General features: G+C 38.9%; 1 protein-coding gene across 5 annotated transcripts in view; it reads right to left on the bottom strand.

Annotated features, from left to right (window-relative positions):
- SMYD3 (SET and MYND domain containing 3) overlaps window positions 1-22,266 on the bottom strand; it is a 426,029-nt gene that overhangs the window by 35,752 nt on the left and 368,011 nt on the right. For all 5 annotated transcript variants that reach the window (XM_075412653.1, XM_075412652.1, XM_075412656.1 and 2 more), the window contains 2 exons: window positions 17,082-17,169; window positions 13,556-13,730 (listed from right to left, as the gene is read on the bottom strand). In XM_075412653.1, the coding sequence (XP_075268768.1) occupies window positions 13,556-13,730; window positions 17,082-17,169 (263 nt within the window). The remainder of the gene's footprint in view (window positions 1-13,555; window positions 13,731-17,081; window positions 17,170-22,266) is intronic.

Raw genomic sequence — 22,266 nt, forward strand, 5'->3', positions numbered from 1 at the left:
CCAAAACGTCTTTAATTTCTAAGCAGTCGCTGCAAGACCAATGTATGGCATTCTTTCAGCACGTCCCTGACCCTTACTGTTCTGCTCTCCTGTGCTCTGGGCAGAACGAATATGCATGATATGCTGTTGCTGGGAAAGGGGAGGGGTTTGATCTGGGTCTTTTTGCAGCTATATGGGTTTTGCCATAGTTGTTTGCATAGTCAAGATTCACTTAGGTTTGAAGAGGTATGACCTTTACTGAGCCTTTCAAAAGCATGCTAAGGATGTGTCCTCCTACCAACAGTACATGCAAACTAGCTCAATAGAATATTATATACTATAGTCTGAAGAACATATACAATGCAGTTTTAAAGTTAACTAGAGACTGCAGCACACATAATTGACAAGAGTAGAATTATATTTCCAGAGACACATTTTTAATATTATTTCTCACTCTGCTCTCCCCAGGCAAATTTCTCGAAATCAGCTGAAACAAGATCTCTGCTACAGGTATAGAAATTCTGCACTACACAGAAAGCAAGACGTTAGAAATTCACATCCTCTATTTTAGATTGGAAGACATATTGATTTGATTGCTTTCAAAAAATGAAAAAACCCCAAGCGTCTGAAAATCTGGCCTCTCAAGTCAGTTGTTAGGCTGATTTAGTTCAGTATAAAACAACAGGATAAACGTCAGTGTAGGCTGTCTGCCTACATTGGTTCAACTTGGTGCAAATTCTGGAATGCAAAAACTAAATTGTCACACCCACAATGGCACACAACTCAAAATCCATGCAGTAGTGACTGTGGTGAAGCTTCGCACAAATATAGGGGTCTTCCAGATCTTGATACGGGGATTAGTATTTCTTCAGATTAGCAAGTGGCGGGGCTCAGAAAGTCACCATTAAGGATACAAATGTAGTGTCTCCCTTACGTACATACCCTAGTGGAATTCAGTTGGCAACTGTATGCATTGTCTGCAGAGTTTTACAGTATGCTTCTACAGTCCTGCAGGATGCTTAACATTTTTCTACTAAATGATATAGATTTGTATGCCATTTCCAGATAACCCTAACTCATTTTTATAGATGTTATTGATTTATACTAGAATTTTAAGAGATGCCTGTTATGGACTTAATTTTCCATTGAATTGTAATGAGACTCCAGCATCTTATTCTTTATGTTGTAAACCCCCTAATTCTTTCTTCAGATTCTTAGGATATATCCACAATGACACTTTACTTTTTACCCATCTCATTATTTTAGGAGAGAAGCATGACTTTTAAGTAAAAGTCCCTTCCCGATGAATTTCTGTGCACCTATTAATGTTGAATTCCCCACCTGCAGCTACTGGCACCTTACTGAAAATTCAAACATATGTGGCCTGTGTTACTTAGGTTGAAACAAGGAAGCATCCAACCAATCTGATAGAAGTTGCACACTTTCATGAATCAGTCTATTTTACAGGTTCCATCTGCTCTTAAGTGCTTCTCAGAGAAAAAACACTGTGTCACTACACTGCATATTTCCATTGCACTATCCCAAACACACTTAAGCTGCTGACAGATTAATGCTCAGTTCACTTGTGGCATACATTCTTGGATTCTTACACATGGTCTTATAAGGAAATGGAACTCACTAAGCACTTAATCACAAGTTGGGGTAGTGTTATTGTATTGAATACTACACGCTAACTTTGCTTCAGGAACAGGCTAAGGTATCTCTGTATAAGACATTGCTGTCACTAGCACTGCCAAAGACTCTGGAAATCAAATCACTTTTGTCAACCTCAGTTAAGCAAAAGCAAACAGAAATTTGCCAAAGGGTAGCCCTGGGGGCTAGGGATGAGCCACCTGAAGAGTGTGTAGAAATGGCCACAGGATTGCGCTGTTTACTGGAATGCAACTTGTACGGCTGAAGTATGCGTGTATTTGCTTGAAGCCATTACAAACAGATCTTGATTACATGACTGCAAAGACAGGGAATAAGAGGCAGATATAAAAAACAATAGCAACAAATCTGAAGCAAAATGCAACCCAACTTCCTAAAGACATCAGCGATCCAATTAATTGTGGATTTACCTAGCTAGGAAGCAGTAATAGCAAGACAAATTGGTATGAGGATAAGCAAAATGTGAATATACACCATGAATACCTGCATTTGTGCCTGGGAGAAACACAGAGTTTCATGGAGAACACTTTACATTCTTACCTGATGTAAAAGAAGTTCGATTAGTTCAGAGCAGCCAAGAGCTTCACCTTGTCTTATAATTAAATATAGAGCACAAAAAGGAAGCAACAGCGTTTTAGGGTGAATATCAGAGAAATTGTTAGTAAATTTTCTTCCACATTCAACCTGGCAAATATTTGTCCATTTCTGACCTTTGAAATAGATCTTGTCGAAGAAAACTGAGTGCTTGACTCACTAAGTAGACTGACCCCCTGTGTTATATACACCACACCATGTCCAGCTGCAATATCTGGAGCTGGTTGTTCGTCGATGGACACAGTTTAACACATCAGAGGTGTATAACCACCGTGCTTGTTCTCAAGGTATCAGAAGACAGGAGTACTCTCCTGGGACAATGCTGCTGTCAGAGCAAGGCAAGTGAATATGCCTTTGTTTCACAGCTTAATACTGATGCTCTGTTACCAGAAAAAGACCTTTTTTTCCCCCCTCCCTCTCTTTCCTTCTCTCCACTGGCACAAGCAACCTTGCACAATTTGATAGCATCTCTTGATAAATATCCAGCATTGGTAGAGATCACCTGCACTGCAAACATGCCAGCAAGACAATACACAGATGAACTGAACCCAGACGGGTAGCAACAGATAAAGCTTCAGTATGCATTTAGGATGTTATCTCGCTGCAAGCATGTAAACCTGCTTTTCATCTCAAAATTCTGAGATATTGAATTGGTATAGGTAATATTACCCAACTTGGCTACACATTTTGAAATCCCTTGAAAAATAAAAGGCCTTACGCTGGTGCAGTACTGAGACAAATATCTAAGATAACTTATCTCTAGCTATTGTCATGAGAGCAAGCAACTAACTAGCAGGACATTCCCCTGGTCATAAGTTACTTTGTGTAATTTTTTGTAAGATTTGAGATTTTACATCAGAACACCACAAAGAGTACAAATGCAGCAATTTCCCATTCTTCCCAAGCAGGGTCTCCAGTCATATTTACATACACATTTTTAAAACATGTATTTTGTGCCATTGTCTAAAGCAAAGTTCTCCACAAAATGCTGTGGTAAATCTTGAAAATTCCCTCTATGAAAAGAAAATTAATCTTCTAAATGTTTTTCCTTTTTATGTCTGTATATACTGAGGCTTTTGTTTTGTAGCAATGTAGGATCTAATTGCATTTTTCAAAGTCTGCCAAGCACACTATTGCATGAAAAGATTTTCTTTTCTCTTTCTCTTTTCTATTTCATCAGCAGTGAATCGATTAGAAAGACCTGGTTTAGGATGCTTCTGCTTGTTGGCTGTCACTTTTGCCGTCTTTCAGAAGACTTCTGAAATGCTGGCCAGCCTTAAAAGTATATTAAATCCTTGCTGTGCATGATTCAACATACCTGAATTAATATGGAAATGTATTCATGAGGTGGCTGTAATGAGCACACTTTGATTCCAGAACTTTATCTTCACTTCTGGCAGCCCATCAACCATAGCTTCCAAGAGCGCACTGCACAGCTAGAGAAAGCTGATTTTTCTCTTGGGAAAGTGTTTGCAACTGTGGCAGTATCTGTTATCTTTGCCCTTTCTTTTTTACCTTTTGTGATAATAGCGAGAAGTTAAAAGGAAGGTTTTTGCTCCCGAATTTTGATATTCCTGGGCTTCTTGTAATTGTTCTTTAGTTGCCTATAGTCTTCCCTCTCTCCTTTTACTGGTCAAGGGTGCATTGTATTCCTCAGTTTTCATCCAAGATGACTTAATTTTATTTGTAAAATGCATATTTCTTTATTACTCATTAGTTGACATGCATCATTTTCTGAAGGTGATTTTTTTCTCTCCGATACATTTATCTTGCTCTCATTTTTGTCAGCTTTCATGGCCCTTTGGGCAGCCTACTTTCTGCTTCTCAGAGTCGTTTTCCTTAACAGTGCTACAGCCTGTCTTTTCTTACCCTTCCAACATTTGCAATCAGTTACTCTCTTTGTTCAGCTTTCTACCCACAGCCATTTGCTTTTTGTTTCTTCCTTCATACTTTCATCTTCAAAGTCACATTACTAAAGGTGATTCAGGCTTCTGTGTCTTGCTTGATGATGAAATGACAAACTGAACCTGAGAAAAGGGGTTCCAGTGTGCACAAGGGAAAAAGAGAAGGGCATCTGAGAGAGGTAAGGGGGTGAGAGAGAAGCACTGAATCAGCTGCTTAACGACAGGACTGGATTATCTAGGGCTTGGCAGACATCTCAGATACCAGCAGACGGTGTTTGGGATTCTGGCCTAAAGTAGAGAGATTTTCTAGGAGAAAACCAGAGTGGAAAGGAAGGAAGAAGCAGCCTCAGTGGCAGCCAAGGGAGTACATGCAGGAGGGTTTTGCAGGTGAGCATAAGGTCACATTGCACCATCAACCCTTTCACTCTAAATTGCATAATCCAACATTTAGGTGCTGTACAGAGAAGTAAGAGAATATCAGCCATTGACTAAACTTCTGAAGGACAGTAACTGTTGTGTTTATGAGGTAGTGCAACCAGTGTTGGTGTAGCAGCCAATATTCTCGGCATTTCCTTGAACAGTCCCCCATGGCACATTCTACTGCTAATTATATGAGGCAGAGTGCTATCCAAACATGACTGTGTCATTTCTTATACCAGGATTAGATCATTTAGAACTAGTTCTGGTACCTCCAAATGTTCCCTGTATAGAAGGACTGGATTTTCTGATTTTATGGGGTTAAGGAAAACTGGATAACAGACCTTGACCAGGTCAAGAGAAATATGCCTCACAGAGATTTCATAGAATCATAGAATCATTAAGGTTGGAAAAGGGCTCTAAGATCATCAGATCCAACCGTCAACCCAACACCACCATGCCTGCTAAACCATGTCCTGAAGTGCCATGTCTACACGTTTTTTGAACACCTCCAGGGATGGGGACTCCACCATTTCCCAGGGCAGCCTGTTCCAATGCCTGACCACTCTTTCAGTAAAGAAATTTTTTCCTAATCTCCAATCTAAACCTCCCCTGATGCATTTGATACAGTGGACAGGAGCATGCATGAACCTGTTAACCAAGGCAGCATTATACACAAGCTTAGTAAACATAGGACCTGAAAATAGTGATATTTCTCATTTTCAGGAACGTCTGAGAAATGCATTCCTAATAAGACCTACCATTACATTTTAGCCCTTTTAGTTAATAACTGGTAAATTCAAGAGCTAGTGAGCTTGTAGTCTACCATCACACCAGTAACTGTGTGGTCTGTAAGATCTGCTCACTGCAGTAATTTACCTTTTCCTCTAACCTGTATGTTCAGTTCTTTCTCTTCCTTTCCTGTCAATATCAATCTGGGAAATTTCAGCTTTACTCAGCATCACCTATTTTGCTGCAGAAGCTCTCTGATCTTCATTCTCCGGTTTCCCTGCTGGATGGATCATCTCACTAGGAATTTGGATATTCATTGGCACGGTTCTTGTTTGACAATACTTCCTTTAATTTTCTGGTTCTGCGCACCTCTCTTCAGAGCACCACCTTTCCATCACTCACTCACCCAGGCCATTTTCATTGACTCACCCTTTAAAGAGACTCCATGTTCTTCAAGTTCTTTTGCTCTCCTTATCTGCTGCTCTTTTCCTCTTTCCTCCCTCCCAACTGTGTTTTTTCTTTTCAGTAACTTTTCCACTTTATCAATAGAAAAAATTATTGCTTCTTCGTCTTTCCCAGCCTTTATCTCTAAGGTTGCTTAGACTCTTTTCTTGCTTAAATACCACAATTTTCCTTTTTCATGACTGTTCACATATCTACCACTAGGAACTCATAGATTTCCTCCTTAGAAGTCCTGCCAAGTTTCCACTCCCTGCCTCCTCAGCTCAAATTGACAAGTTCTTCAAATAAAGGAATAGATATATTCGGACTAAAATCAGACTTTTCCTAATTGTCCCTCCAGGGGATGCATTATTCCTTACAACTTCTCTGCTACTATTTTCTGCGTGTCCTCTCTTCCTTTGTCTCTTTCATCAGAGATAGTATCGTAAATTTATCTTTCTTTTTTAATGATTCTCCTCCCCTTTATTTCCCTTTTCACCATGACTTCTGCCTCTAAAATAGCTTTTTCAAAGCAATGCTTAGCTACTGTTGAAGGATTCCAAAACTTCACATATGCTTCATATGTATCTATTTATAACTGTTAATTTTTCCCTTGTTACCACTTCCCAAAATCATTTTAGCTTAGGTTCTAACCAAACCTTTGTTTAGAATCTGTACATCATGAACTCCCCTTTTTTCTTCTCAGCAAAATTCACATAGACACTGTGAATTCCCAGAATCATTCTCAAAATAGTTCCAGCTGAGTAACTATGCTGCATTTTTCTCACTGCACACAGGTCTTTGTAATATCTACTCATGCTTTTGCAGATTAGTATATAAGCGCTTTGTATTTACTTAGTACATGTTTAATACTTCTATTTTATTCATGTGTGTCCTTTAATTGGTGTGTGATAGCAAGCAGACTAATGAAAAGAGCACAGGTAAGGACTGCATAAGTCCTTACTTTCTAAATTGCAAGTATGCATGTATTAAAAAAACAAAAAGGATCCCCTGATTACAAGACAAAGACATCGACTATTATTGCGAAAGTAAAAAAACCAAAACTAAACTGAATGTTTCAGTTCTGGTAGGCAAGTAGATTAGGACTGAAATCCTTACTCTGGACAAAGCATGAAGCCCTGAATGATCTAACATCTTAATCTGAAAGGGATCCTATAGTGTAAAAAAAAAAAACAAACCTCTACAGATGAAGTTAGCATTTACAGAGAACACTGCTCTTTCAAGAAGTGTCTTAAAACACCTTGGAAATGCTACGTGAGAGATGGAGAAATGAACATTGGTAGTTATGTCAGAAAAAAATGAAACTCTGGGAAACTTGGTGATTTAGCTCACTAACATCACTAGGAGACCACAATCTGTAAAATTCAGATTCAAACAGCTCTTGGCATAAATGAAATGTGAAACTAGAAACTAAAACTGAACTAGAAGCTAAAACTGAATCTAGTAAGCACTGGTATAAAATACAGAGCTACTGGATGAACACTGTCAGAAAAATCTTTCAGCAATGAAGCTATTTAAGAAAGTCTTAGCCAACATAAGAAACGTGGTATTTACTGAAGCAAGTACTGCAAATTAACACTGATGTTGCTCAACTTCTACTCGTGTGACAGAGTATATTGGACAACCTAGAGACATCAAAACTGTGCCTGAAAAATAGCTGGCATGACTGAAGAGAACAGTAAGAAATTTTACCCATATGCACAACATGTGAAACTGAGGAAAGGTAGATGGTGGAGCATTTGAGGGAGTGTGCCCCTACAGAAGTCACTGAGGATTACACAGCTTTGAGGACAACACGTGGTTGTAATGGAAGCATACCAGAAAAACAATTAGAAAAGAACCAAAGAATTGAAGGTGCTGGTGCTATGCAGACGTACGTAGCAAGCAAGCAGCAAACCAGAAAATCCATTTTCTATGTGAGAAATGGATTGATCAGGGCACAGACAACTTAGGCACCAGACTTCAGACGTCAGACATTTCTTTTTCTTTTTTGGAAAAGGCTGTGGGGATTGGAGGCATCTGGAGGTGAGGAAATAGGGAGGAACGGATGATACGGGTGGGCTGCTGAAGTGCTTTAAGGGAATCCAAAAGATATCAGGCCAGGGACAAGCATACTCCCTGTTTATCTATAAAATAGGTACATTGAAGCCAAAAATTGTGCAAATACTGCTAAAAACATCTCTTTTGGAAGAATTACGTACAATTAACTAGAGACATTACACTCTCCAATTTATACTGGGTTTTCCCCCACAGAAGGCCAACAACAAAGATGTGACTAGAGTTTACAGTTTTCATGGTTTTGTGATGTATATTTTTGTCCTTTCAGATATGCACAAGAAATATTCAAACTTCTCCAGAACACAAACAATCTTTAAGTTTCTGATTAAAATTACAAATATGCAACAAAAAATTTTTACTATGAGGCTTGTGTTATCTCTAATAAAGGATATAGGAGCTAAAGTGGAGATAAAGTCGGAACAAAGACAGTTATCACACAAATGATATAAATGTTCATATATATCCTAATTTTTTAAAAAGCTGTATAACATGACAATATACAGGGTACACTGTATGGCAATGTCTGGATTACCCTAGGAGATGCATGTTCAAGTGAATATTTTTGTTAGACTACAAATATAACATCAAGAGTGTCTCATGAGGATTTCTAACTGCTTCATGAGCTGCAGTGGTTTGTAAAGATGGTCTGACCTCCACTGACTTGCACTAATGGTGTCAGCTAATTTCATATAACTCACTAAACACAAGTAATCAAGAGCGATCTGCTATCAATAACCTGGGAGGAAAGTGGAAAGGTGATCTTGGCACCGTCCACTGTTTCTACCTGCTTTGGCAGTTTGTCACTATCAAGCTCTCGTCCCTCTGTTGATTTCCTTACGTTGAAGGTGCACCAAGGCTGCTTAGTGCTCTTCACTCAGTTTCTAGCAGCAGCTCCCTGAGGTTCCAATGAGCTGTGATGGCCCCAGACTCACACATTTGCACAGGCATAACCTACACTTTTAAAAAACGTACCTCGTTCTTTCCTTTCACAAAGCTCTGGTATTTACTTGGTTCTACTATGTTACTTATTGCTAGATGATAAATCAGTGGAACCATTCATGAACCAAATATCAGTTCCTAAATCTTAATTCATACCTTCTTGTTTAGACAATGTAGAGAAAGGGCACCCTAGTTATTCAGATTTTCCCATGAGCCGTATTTTTTTTTCATCTCTTACAGTTCTTTGATAAGAATTTTTTTCCTCTTCTTTCCACACATTTTGCTCTAAACATTAGAGATGAATGCCCGTGGCCATGTTGTAAAGCCCCAAAAAAGTGAGCAAGATCGATTTTATTCTTTCTGTTCTTTGTTTCATTCTTTCTTTGAATCGTTTTCTCCACCTTCACATTTTTGTCTCCCTCTCAGATGATCCCAGAGGTAAGATTTATGTTTACTGCTGATGTTTTATGGTTAAGACACTGAACTTTGGTCACTGAATTACTACTATCTGTAGGTTCAGAAATCTGCCAGCCACGCACAAGTCCCCAGGGGACCTGCCACAACCCGGGTGCCGAGGGGCGCGGAATCCAGACTGTAACCCTTAAGCACCAGCAGCCCCCAGTGGTCCTGTCTGTCACTGCAGGTCACTTCTGTTGAGCTGCGCAGGTACTCTTTCAAGGCAACTGTAAAGTCAAGTCAAGTGCCTCAGAACTAGCCAGTACTCAGGAGTCTGATGAACTCAGTAAAGAGCCATAGGTAAAGATGAAAAACTTTAATTTATTTCCAGTCATTACATACACCATGTGTGTATTACAAGACACATACCTGTAAGAGAAGGATTTTTTTGTAAAACACATTTGAAAAGGGGGGAAAATCAGACCAAAAGAAAATCAGACTTTTTATAGAAGAGCATATTTGAAGAACAGAAAATAGGTTCAGAGTCTCCTCCAGGAATATCAGGTTCTACAGCTATTTTTGACTTTTCTACAAGATCGTGACTCATGGAAAAGATACTATAGCAACCATCAATTTTTAATCTGCCTTTTGATTGAAGTTCACATACGTGGAAGCTACAGTCCATCATATCTATTGAATCAGAATTCTAAATCAAAATTTCCTGGCTGACATTTCATTCACATAATGCAAATTCAACCATGTTCTCAGAAAATACTCAATAAGAAGCACATCCCAGCCATGGTTCTTAAACCCAGCCCATTGCAAAACAATTCAAAATTCTGTTGACTGGGATTGTTTTTCCTGTTCCCTAAAAGACCTCAGTCACTGAGGAGACATGAAGTAAGGGGGTACTGCAAAACATCACTGGAAGGGATAGAGAATAGGAGTGAGAAGAGCAGACAAACGATGCATGTCTAAGACAAAAATGGGATGCTCACACCTACCCAGCTCCCTCCCACTCCAGAAGCAGAACAGTCACATCAGCACAAGCCCTGTATCGGTGCTGACTCAGCGGAGGGAGGACGGAGGAGGAAGGATGCACCAAGCTGCCGGGGGAAGAAACACCACAGCACTTCTGCACAACACTTTTGTGCAGGATGAAAAGAAGGAATTTCCTCTCGCTAATGTTGGAGCCCTCCAGTAACTCCTAACATCGCAGCACTGGAGATGGACGGTTGTTAATTAAAACAGCCCATCTGACACTCAGTGGGACTTATACTTAGCTTTACATTCAAGCAGGAGATTATAAGCAGTGCAGAACAAAAACAGACAAACATGTTTGTCCTCTCCGTGCCAGAATCTCACCAGACCTGACGCCTCAGGAGCCCAGAGAGGTGACATGGCTTTACCCAGCCCCTCTGCTTCCAGAATCCAGTAGGCCAGTGGTGTCACTTAGCTCCTTCTTTTCATCCTATTACTCTTGTTGCAATAGCTGAGGACATCTAGCAGAGTCTTATAACAGACGCATACTTCCACGCTTTGTCTGCAGTGCAAGCACTGAATACTTGAGACAAGGGAAAAAAAAAACCCAAACCCAATCCCCAGAACATGTGTGCCTCCCCTGCAACTGAAGGGCTAAATGCCGGGGTCCTTCCTCAGAGGCAACCTAAGGGAAGTCTGCCTTACTCCGTATCTCTGAATCCGATCATCACGAGCAGCAGTCAGCCCAGAGTGTGAATGTGCTAAGGGAGGCACGACAAACCCATGTAACGCCTCTCCCTGATACTCTGTTATTCTGTGGTTAAGGCTTATAAGGATTTTTGAAAGGAAGTTTATTTTTGCAAGCTGCTGAGTGCTGACGATGATGTGGGGCAGCTTTCACTTAGGCAAATGTCTTAACTTTTGTTAAGGCTCTTGGACAGACAGACTATTGCTGTCACATTTACAAGAAAAGCTGTGTAGATACATTTGGCTTAGGCTATTCAGTGAAAGTACACGTTGTAGCTTTTAACAAATAATGGACAGTTATGGTTTAGCACAAAAGGAGAAGGCAGCTTTTCTTCTTGACAGCTGCCATCTCCCCCCATCTTTTGGAAGTTCTAAAAATATTTGAGAGGTCCTAAACAATGTTCCTCATAGGTTGTCATCACTACCTAAAACATAGAGGTTGGTATTCAGTATGACAAATCAGTTTTACGTAGTTTAACCTTCTGTCTCTGCCAGTTACATGAGGTGGATGATTCTGAAAAAGTCAGCAACCATCACAATGAAAATATATATTACAATACAATGTGTCACACAGCACTGAAAATTAATCCTGCTGCTAAAGAAATGGAAAATGCACAATAAACACATTACCTGAAATTAAAATTGGTTTTGACCGAATCTCCAGAGCCTTTAAAGTTGTAACAATGATTTCCTAGCTATATGGACTCCTCGAATTCTCAAGTGATTCCCTGTGGAGAGCTGTATGAATACTTTTTCCAGAATTGAAGAAAGGAAAATAGATAGCTATAATGGAACTGCAGGAGCAGCCAAGCAGTAGATTGATTCAACAGGAGAAATTCAATGCATCCTGAAAGATTTCCTAGGATTTGCTCTCCTGCTGCTTAGGGCACAATTTGTTGTAATGAGAAACTGAGGATTTTGTTTCAGGTGTGTCAAAGCTTGTAGTGATGACTTGAAGGTACAAAGAAAAAACAACTGAAAATCTCTTTTAAATAATGCTTTTGGATGAGGAGAGAACAAGGGCAAGCTCTTCAAGGCGCAAAACAAGTCAAATATCTCATGTAAATTCCTTAAGAGATACTAATTGAATGCACAGTTGAACTCTTTCCTTCATCTCCAAACTCCTGCATTAAACAGCCTGAAAACCACAGTACACTTCAGTAAGCAAAACGTAGAAAGCTTTATTGCCTTATCTGGTAAAATTACACTTGTTCTCACTGTAATCTCTGCTCTCAAACATGTCCATAGAAAAATCCTCAGTTTTAAGTTATGAAGAGATGAGTTAACAAGTTATAAAATAAAAAGCAAGTGAGGGGTTTTTTATTTAGTAAGGGAACATTTAAGCAGGCAGACAACTCTGTTCAACTGGAGCATGCCACACGGTAGAAGGCTGGCAGGAAGAATGTACTGCTAAGCACTACATAAGTCATGCATGATGTGAAATTCACTGTGAAGAAATCAGAGTTTGTAGGCACTCATGCCCTCCTCTAGGAGAAATAAGAGTCATCATGAACACTGAGCTACTCTACAGCTCTGGTGTACCTATGCAGATTTCTCACTAATTACTTTGTACTGAAAGCTCTGAAACTCTTTGTTTTTTCTCAAGTAAAGCCCAGAGTTTTATTCAGAAACACACTGCCAGAAGAAATTTCCTCAGGCAAAATGCTCAATGCTGATGGCATCCTGGTTTGATTAGGGAAGACATGTAAAATCTGAGATGTTCTCATTCACAACAGCACATATTGTTCAGCACTAGCATGACCCTCACACTTCTGAACATCACACTATGTACTGGAACATCACATGGTGTAGAACAACCAACAGGGAAGAAATGCATGCTCTAAAAACTACCTTACCAAGAGTGAACATTCATGCGTGAATGACATTATCTCTGGACATTCAGCACAGGATTACATTTTGTTACAAACCATGCAAATATCCAGAACCCAAAGATTTGAGTCAGAGCTTTTAGAACATCGACCAAATCAGACAGCACCTACCCTTTCTCCACTAGACAACCAAAGCTGCATTACAGCTCGAGGCTCCAATCAATTTCAAGACCTACCACATGAAGTAGGATCTCGTAGAACATCCTTCCTTATTGATAAAGGGCCATCAGACTCTCCCAGCACACACAGCATAGGAGCAAGTAGTGACCATAAGAGAAACCAGCAAGTGCTTCACAACCTCAGCCCCTTCCCAAAATAAGGATGAGGGTCTTCTTCACTTCCAGTTGCAACTGTGTTTTGCAAGGTTTTTTTATTCTTTCTGTAAACTATGTATAGAGTATACAGAGAATATAAATTATTTCAGCCAGCTACCTGACCCTGAAGCTTGGCCTAGCTCAGCACAAAATACTAATACCTTCATGGCAATGGAGTTTGAACCAGAAAATCAATTCTGAACAGGGATGGGGCAGCATCTGAACACGTGAAACAGAGAGGAGCTAATAATCAATTATTGTAGTTCCTATTATCATTTTATTTGCTCTCAACCTGACTGTGGAAGCAGAATGGGAGTTCTGTCTCACCCATTAGCCTGGAAAGCAAGGCAAGATCTACAGCAAAAAATAAAAACACTAAGTAGCATCTAGATGAAACACAGTCTTTGCTTTTAAATGAGACAGCCCCTCTCCCCCCATCTTTGGAAGCAGTTGAATCAATTCCATCTCTTACCTGTATGGTCCCAGAGTCCTGCTGCCATAGTACAAAGCTTCTTCCCAGGATTCAAGGTTAATACAAGCATCCATGGCACAGTCAAGCATTTTCAGCTGATAGATATTTGTATCTGGAAGACGACCGGTATTGCTGTTCAAGAGACTCTGGCATCTTGCCAGAACCTGCTCCCACTCTGTTATTAGCTTTAGTTAAAGAAATATGGTTAATCAAATGAAAATACAAGGTCTAAATGTTGTTAGCAAGGCTTAAGAGCCACAAGGCATTAAGATAAAAAAGCTGCCATCATTCTAGACTCTGCTTCAATTCTTGAAAACATACTTGAACTCAGAAGTGGTAGCTTAGGGAACTATACGTTCTCTACACTCAGCAAAACAATTTCTAAAGAAGGCAGTATTTCAGCAGTAAGGGGTAAAAGAAAGATGACAAAATAAAATGATATTATAATATGTAACAAACTAAAATTCAAATACTTTTTATTTAGCTGCTGAAGCATTATTATTTACTTAAGCTTCTCCTCCAAATCTTAACACCCAAGGGCAAGAACCCATGGAAAGGTGTCTTAACAAAATGTCTCAGCAGCTAAAAAAAGTAATCTAATTTTTTGTATATTAAAATAACAGCATACTTCTAAGCTGCCCAAGATTTGGCTTAGAATTCTCATTAAATTAGAACATTTTCTTGAAATTAATCACTCTTCTTTCTCTTTGAAACAGTTGTAAAGAGCACTGTTTTTTTTCATGTACAGCAGCATGTCTCATGCATGAGAAAGAAAAGCATTGCAGTTCTGATGTCTGACTGTAGTTCAGGATTAAGGATCTTGGCACTAAAGAAGATTTTTACCTTCAGTGCTACAAGAAGATTTTTTGTATGTTTGGAAGGAAGAAAAAGTAAGCTGGGGCTTGCATTCGCTTTAGCTGGATATTCTTTACCACAAATAACTTATTTTCATTACATTCTACACTGGTTTAACTTTTCTGTGGACCAGATTCTTCCCTCTCTAACCACACCCAAGCTGAATATCAATACTCCCACATTTTAAATTAGTACTGTCATCTGGGACTTTATAGGAGTCCCAGAATGCGAGCAGTCTAAACACCAAAAAGATACCACACACATCAGTAAGAACAAACCAAATTTTTTAAAAAATTAGACTTATAGTAAGAGAAGTAATAACATTGGTTGTTTCACAGTCCTTTCCACACAATCAGCTCGAGGAAGTTCAGCAGTTAGCTTCACGACATCACTGAAAATTCTGTTCACCCCAGTCCAGCAATGGATTTAAGTGTACAATGATAAACCTGTGATGAAGTAATTAGTCCTTCCTGAACATGGGAATATTTACATACTTAAATTTAAGAATGTGACCACTATGTGGCTGGGCCAGGATTTATAGCATGGTTGTTACAAGGCTAAACTAGTTATTTGTGAATTGCTCCCATGCCCTTGGATTGAAAGAACCATATAAGGGAAGGAATGTGTTATTATAAAATTGCACCTCAACCTTTATATCTCTGGCAAACATCCATGTGTTCTTTACAACTGATTAAGGACAGACCAACAGAAGAATGAGGGTTATTATTTCCACTTGATACAATTTTTGTAGAAAATACAAAGCACTGACATTCTTGAAAGATTATGATTTCAGCTGATGCACAGTGTTAGTCTGTCCACTTCTACATCTTATTATACCGCTTTGTTCACTCACTAGCATCTAATAGCAGATGTGCTATATTGCAAAACCCGTTGGGACCAAGCTTTCAGGTAGGTAAACTGCAAACCAGAAAACCCACTACCAGCTGCAACAGGACAAAAGAGAACCTGGCTGTCCTGCATCTGCCTGAGATTAGAGGAGCAGACCTCAAGCAGCTCTGCTCCTGTTGTGTGGCCTGCGATATAGAGGAATGTTTAGCATTACAACACTGTATCAGTTATCACCAGTAGCTCAGGTTTTGGAAGTCACTAACGTTCTCAATTGTAGGAACTGTTGGTTTAATTTGCTAGAAAAATTACTTTTGCAGCAACTAATGACTATGTGCCTCAGCCAGCAAGGAAGGTTTTCTATTCATTCTTGGCAAGCGGACAAACATCAAGCCCCCTCTTCAAGTACTCGTCACTGTATGCCAGTTAGCACCGGTGTTGTGGTGCAGTGGGAGGGAAGATGACACATTTCGTATAGCCTATGTCAGAGAATAGAAGCTGAACAGACAACGAAGACATTTTTTTTCAACCAGTCCTGATACCTTTTACTACAACGTGTTTGACTCATTTTAAAGTATCAGTTAAATGAGTAATCTTAACTAAAGATCCTAGCAAAATTCAGTAGTTGCAATTTCTCTTGCAATTAAATATAGGAATATTAAATAAGACCAGTATTCTGGCTCCATACTTTTGGTATAAAAATGACTGCAACTGCATGTTGCATATCTATAATTTAACTTTCGGGTTAAAACATGGGCCCTGAAGTACAGCAGAATGCCTGAAGATCTATTTCAGTGTTGTCTGTCTCAATCCAGTGACTACAGAGGAACACAAGACAGACTAGAAACTAAATGAAGATTAAAGTTAGATGAGAGGAGTGTTTTCCTTGTGCTAACAAACGATATTCTTAGATTAGAAAGAAACAAACTCCGTTTTTTTTGTTGTTGCAATAAAAATTGTGATCACTTGTTTCCAGCCTGGAATATCACTATGCAGACTTTGTTTTTTTGCTGCTGAAAAGGAGTACTGGAAGATTTAATTCTCTCTAGCTCCAGAGAAAGCCCACGTTTCTGAAAACAGTAAGGCATATTGCTACAATACGCCAAATTCAAGTCAGTGAAATTCCACTGAATAGACTAAGATGAGAGAGGGATCAATATACTCGTAGTCTTCTAGTAAAATTCTCCACCTCTCTTTTGCTCATCTTTTTGTGGCTGTTGCTGTTCACTAGTTTTTTTAATTGGATTGAATATCTACATGATGGCCATTAGGCTCCAGTTCTGTTTATTAGTGTGAGATCATCTCATTCAATTTGCTTAATTATCAGTTATTATTATATATTACTTGTATTATAACTTATTATAATGATTCTATGATGTTTGCAGTGAACCTGACTGTGATTATGTCCTTGTTATTGCCATTGTTGTGCAAAGAATGAGAACCTGGAAATGTTCACAATGGGAGCAATGGGACAAAGAATTTAACATTTCAGTTTAAACTTTATTTCTTTTAGAAGTGGGTTTATATGAAGTGGTGGGCTGTGATGGCAGGAGTCTAAACCTGAGTCAAAATGCCATTTCACATCCTAGGTACCTACTCTCCCTGCCACGAAGCAGTTCCTGTCCAAGTAATCAGAGACTCTATTATTACTAATACAATTAGGAATATTACACAGTTCAAACATCAAATTAAAATACATTATAAAACTATACAAAAATGTAAACCTTTATGAAATAAATCTCAAAAGAATAACTGCGTATTAAGGGTCTGTCTGGATTGTTTTCACAACTGGATGACAGACTGCAGCCTGTCACTGAAAGGATACCTTCTTTCGATTTTGGATATCTCACTTCATTTACAGCATCTTTGACTTCTTTCCAGAAATGCTCTTCACCGGCCAATTTCTCAGCATCCTAGTTAATGGAAACAAAAGCATTTGACAAAAAAAACATTAAACTGAGAATGTGCAGTAATGACGAAAAACAGGTTTAAAAGATTACACTGACAAAAGCTACTTGTGGGGATTGTATAAAATAATTTCACCTGGGATTCATACTCACCCTGTGTTTGTAAGTAAATGAAATGATATCAAGAAAAATGAATGCAAGCTTGGAAACATTAAATACTCAAGCCATATATTAGGTTTGCAACAAGAACTATGATCAACCAGAAAAGAGCAATAATAGCATGTGATTTTTACTATCAAAATGCATTGAGCAGATCAAATTCTCTCAAAGACCTGCCACGAAATACTTCACAAATGCTCAACTACACTGTAGAAAGGATTTAGCAAATGATTTTGATTAACTTTTTGGTGATTATAGAGACTTTATAAACCATGGGAGGTTATCTTCATCCATTACAGTTATAAGCATGTGCTTACAGGAGAAATCGACTACTCAGAAAAAGCTTAAATCTGGTTTTCTTTCATAACTCATTATTTCTTCCCTGTTCCATCAAATTCTATAAACAGTAATATTTTCCCATCAGTTTGTCATAAAGAAGGCAAAAATGATTAATGGCTACAGCAGTAGTAGAAAGTTTCCCTTTTCAACTCTCTAACAGTGACTAACTGCACCTTAGGCAAACCACTTGGAACCAAATTATTAAAGCAACTACAGATACAGTTAAGCATCTTGAGGGATTTCCATAAACATCTAGATATTCAATTTCCATTGCCATAAGCACTCAAACACCTTTAAAAATCTGGCATTTAAGACACAGCAGTTCATTATTTCTCTCTCATAAAAGGCTCCGCTACTCACAAAAGAGTTTTGTAAGTGCAGATTCTTTCAGGAGTATTTTAAAGACAGTTCTAAATATATTAGCCTCCCGCAGGGCAGGAGGTCTGGAGATGAACAGGGGCATGTGAATATGTAACCAAGCACTTTGTAACAAACAGATGCTCACTGGACATCAAAGAAATACCTGTATTAAAAAGCCTGTAATCTGTATCTGTCTAGAACTGCATGATTTTCTTACTCTACTGCTGCTTTTTTACCATAAATTCAGAACAGAAAATATTTATAGTGAGAATCAGCACTCACTTTCACATTTGATTTGCAGTTTTGTCTTTCCATCTGCTCCATGAAAGAGCAGACCTCTCTGCCTTCCTGGGATGATTAAATCAAGATTGGTCTCAGCTGCCCCACCATTCTGCAGGGCCTTACAAGGAGGGCAGCCTGACCCCAGGGCATTTTGCAGGGGTACTTGCCCTGCAATCAGTTCTCTGAACAAGATCACCTGGAAATAATTTTGTGCATAGCCGAATTTGCGATCAGAAGGCATAAGGTGAATGTTAGGACAAACAAGCTCATACTGTAGAAATTTTATCAGCACAGTTAGTGTACATACCCAGTGCTCTTACAGCTTCGTGACAGACTTACACTGAATCTGTTTGCTTCAGTGTAACCTCTACCAGTTCTTACGGGACTACATCAATTTCTGAACTCAGCCTGTTAACCTGTAACAACCCATCTCTAAAACATCTTTGTAGATCAAGTGCTGCTCACTGGTTGATCTAAATGATAAATCTGGCCTGTAAGATACTAATAATGATGTCTGTGAAATTATAGGTTTAAGGAGCTACCCGAAAAAGAAAATTTGTTTTAAGCTATCTTTTCCCACTAGCCAAAGTATAATTCTCAGTATTGCTGTAACATGCTGTAAGCTTTCCAGCTAAAACCTCAGAAACGTGGGAATTGGGACAGATTTAGAAGTGAAAGAAAAAAACCCAACTGTACACCAAGTTGCAGGCCAATGACTGATGCACCATTAGGGCTCCCTCTGCACACAGTGGGACTGAGGGATGAATCAGGTTAAAGTGTTCACTGACATGGGATTAATTTTTCTCTTTCTTGTGCAGTCTTTTGAGTTGCTTTCCACTGTCTTCTAACATTTCATTAACAACACAAAGCGGTACAAGGTTGGGGTTTCCACTAACCTTTACATTAGTGCATAGGGTTGAGTCATCACTGGCTTCATATCCAGGTAGAGAATAGGGTGTGTGTCGGACCAGTAATCTCCCAGTCCTCTCTGGATTCATGGTCTTTATCCCTTTTGTAAGAGTATTTAGCATGCAGGGAGCTGGGCAGGATGCCCAGCTCTGGGAACGATTTAAGTCACAGGTTTCAATGAGATGTTTTCTATGTTCTCAAGATGAGGCATTTTGGGGATTGGCTTACATTAAGAACAAGCAAAGACATGGCTCGTTGGGCCTTTTACACCTCTACCGTTCATCAAATTCCATACACTAAAGACATCCTGCCCTTTCCTAAACACTCTAGTTCAAGGCACGGAGGCTGCTTCCAAACAGGCAGCCAAGCAGTGGCTGCAAAACAACCAGGAGAGCTTCCCACTGAAAACAATTCTGCCTTCCAGCTTAATAAGCTTTTTCCAAGCAAGTTGTTTCTCTCCCTTGGACAATGCCTTGAAAGTCATGGCCATGTGATATTACTAAGCCAGCTAAAAATACAAAGCTGCCTTGGAGTTGGAATTATGGAAATAATTGAAGTGATTAATAATTAAGTCGAACTGTTTAATTTAATCTAAAAGCATGGCAGTAACAGCTATGGGAGATTTAGCTTTCCACAGTCACACACATTCAGAGCATCTGTTTTCAGAATACGTTACAGGTCAAACATCCAAGTGTGCAAAGCTGCCAACAATAAAGAAGACAAGCTTTTTTCAGCTGCAGAAAAGGAGAACCCTAGCTGAAGAAAAGGAAGAGGCTTCTGAAAAAGAAGTAAGAGTTAGTGACTTTTGTCTAATTATTTTCCTTATTTTTAACATTGACACTAAAAGTAAGAGTTTGTCCTTTAGAACAAGAAAGTACTTGTGTTATGGTCTAAAAAATAATTAGACTAGATAACCTAGTCACAAAAATGCATGACAAGGTTATAATGGCTGAAGTGGGCATGCTTTATAATTCAGCTTTCGCACAAGGAGGTGTGCTGGAGAAAACTGGGAGTAGAAGTGTTGAAGGTTCACAGGGAAACCAGAAAACACAGCTGCAACACAGTTTTTCATGGCAAGAACACAACCTCGCAATACTCTTAATAACATAGGTACAACCCATCGGTGGCAGAAGCGTCACTGGATGTGCTAGATGAACCCACTATCTAGGGCACACGGAAAGACAAAATTGATCCTATGACTTATTTTGAGTGATTATTCCAGATGGAAGATGGTTCCAGCACCTGCTTTCTGCTTACTCCAAGTATGTGCAGGGGAAACTTGTTCATCCAAAGGTGAGTTAAGATGCAACAGCAATATTTCAATTCCATCTCTCCATTCTTCCAACACCATGGCAGGTGTTGCTCTGGCTTTCTTGATAAAACACACCTGGGGTTTCATCATCTTAATACTGAAGCTTTTGGTATATCTCCGTGGATTACCTATCCCTTGGACTACCTATCCCTGACTGCTTAGACCTGTACTTCAGATCCTTTAGATGGAAAAATTTCCAGTTATGTTTAGTTCTTCTAGTAAAACAAGCTATAAGCTAAATTCTTCACATCTGACACCTCCTAAAAGAAGGACACTGTGTACCTTGACATCTTCCTGAATTTAATTAGCGTGCATAAAACATGAAGGCTCACCTACATAATTCAACCAGACAAAACTCTACACTTGAAATGTGTTTGGCTCTTCAAAATGGGCAAATGCAAAATATTCTGTAAAGCAAAATTTTCATGCTATAAAGAACCATTCTTCCTCCCCTAAATTTAATAATAATTTCACTGGATAAAGGATTCTGGAATAAGATTAATTTTTAAAATATCCACTTGAACATTAGAATTTCTATAGCTTGTATATCAGAGCAACATTAGTTGTTGTTTTTCTTTCTGAATACTTCTAGCTTTTATGTCATATTATTCTCCAGATTTTTAAATCTGTAGATACTCACTGCAATCTATGTTTCAGGGGCCTGAGGACAGACATGATCAGCTCTGCCCCGTGCATCCTGTAAATGCTCATAAAAATAGTCTATGGTACACAATACACTATTAAATGCCAATATTTGCTTTAAATATTACACGGTTTTCCACAGTTCAGGTTCCATCAGAGACACTTGTAAAAATGAAGCTATAACCACTTAAAACAAAGCTATAACAGAAGAGAGAGAAACAAGATGCACAGAGGGTATCTGATGAGGATTATAATATGTTTGCATAGTGATCAGATGTAAAATGTTCTACGGTTCTGTCTTGAAGTGATAGGAAGATTTATACTAAAAGCACTGGCTGCTGAAACAACTACAGACATCAGCCATCACAGAAGTAAGCATCTGAAAACGTTCACCTGTTCCATTCCCTCCTATTCCTCTGCTCCCACTTTGTCTGTAAGAATTAGTTCTCTCCCTATCTCTACTGCTGTTCTCATGTCTTGAACACATCCCATCCTTCACTGAACTCTCCTTGGAAAGGAGCATAACCTTCGATGTACAGATACATGTTTCTCTTTCCTTCCCGTTACTTTACACCACTCCTCTTCCCCTGACTACTCCTCTGTTTCGCACACTTCCTAAAAGTGCTCCCTACCTATTCAAGTGTCACTGCTTTATGTTAGCAGGCACTGTTCTTTGCTAGCCCAACATTTGAAATCCTAAAAGACTATAAACTACAGTTCAAACAGAAATTAGGGGTTTAATATGAAATATTATTGGGTATGATAGTTTTTCAAGACAAAGAAATCACACTAAATACTCATAATAGTTCCTTCTGGACACAAAAATCTATGACAATATAAGATAATCCTGAGAGACAGCAGCATATAATTCTGTTCTTTTTCTCTTTTTGTGGAAGCTTTAAAAATATATTTAAAAAGGAAGTTTTCTGGACTGTTATATTTTAACACTTTAAAAGCTATGGGTACCTCAAATATCTGAACATTTCATATAAATTGATGAACATTACATGATTTGCTTAATTTCTAAAAATTTAAGTGGCAACTACAGATGTGCATCTGACAGAACAATTCTGACCTACTTGCTGGGTTCAAATCAGAAG

Source organism: Opisthocomus hoazin, chromosome 2, assembly GCF_030867145.1.
Source record: "Opisthocomus hoazin isolate bOpiHoa1 chromosome 2, bOpiHoa1.hap1, whole genome shotgun sequence".
NCBI classification, from domain to species: domain Eukaryota; kingdom Metazoa; phylum Chordata; class Aves; order Opisthocomiformes; family Opisthocomidae; genus Opisthocomus; species Opisthocomus hoazin.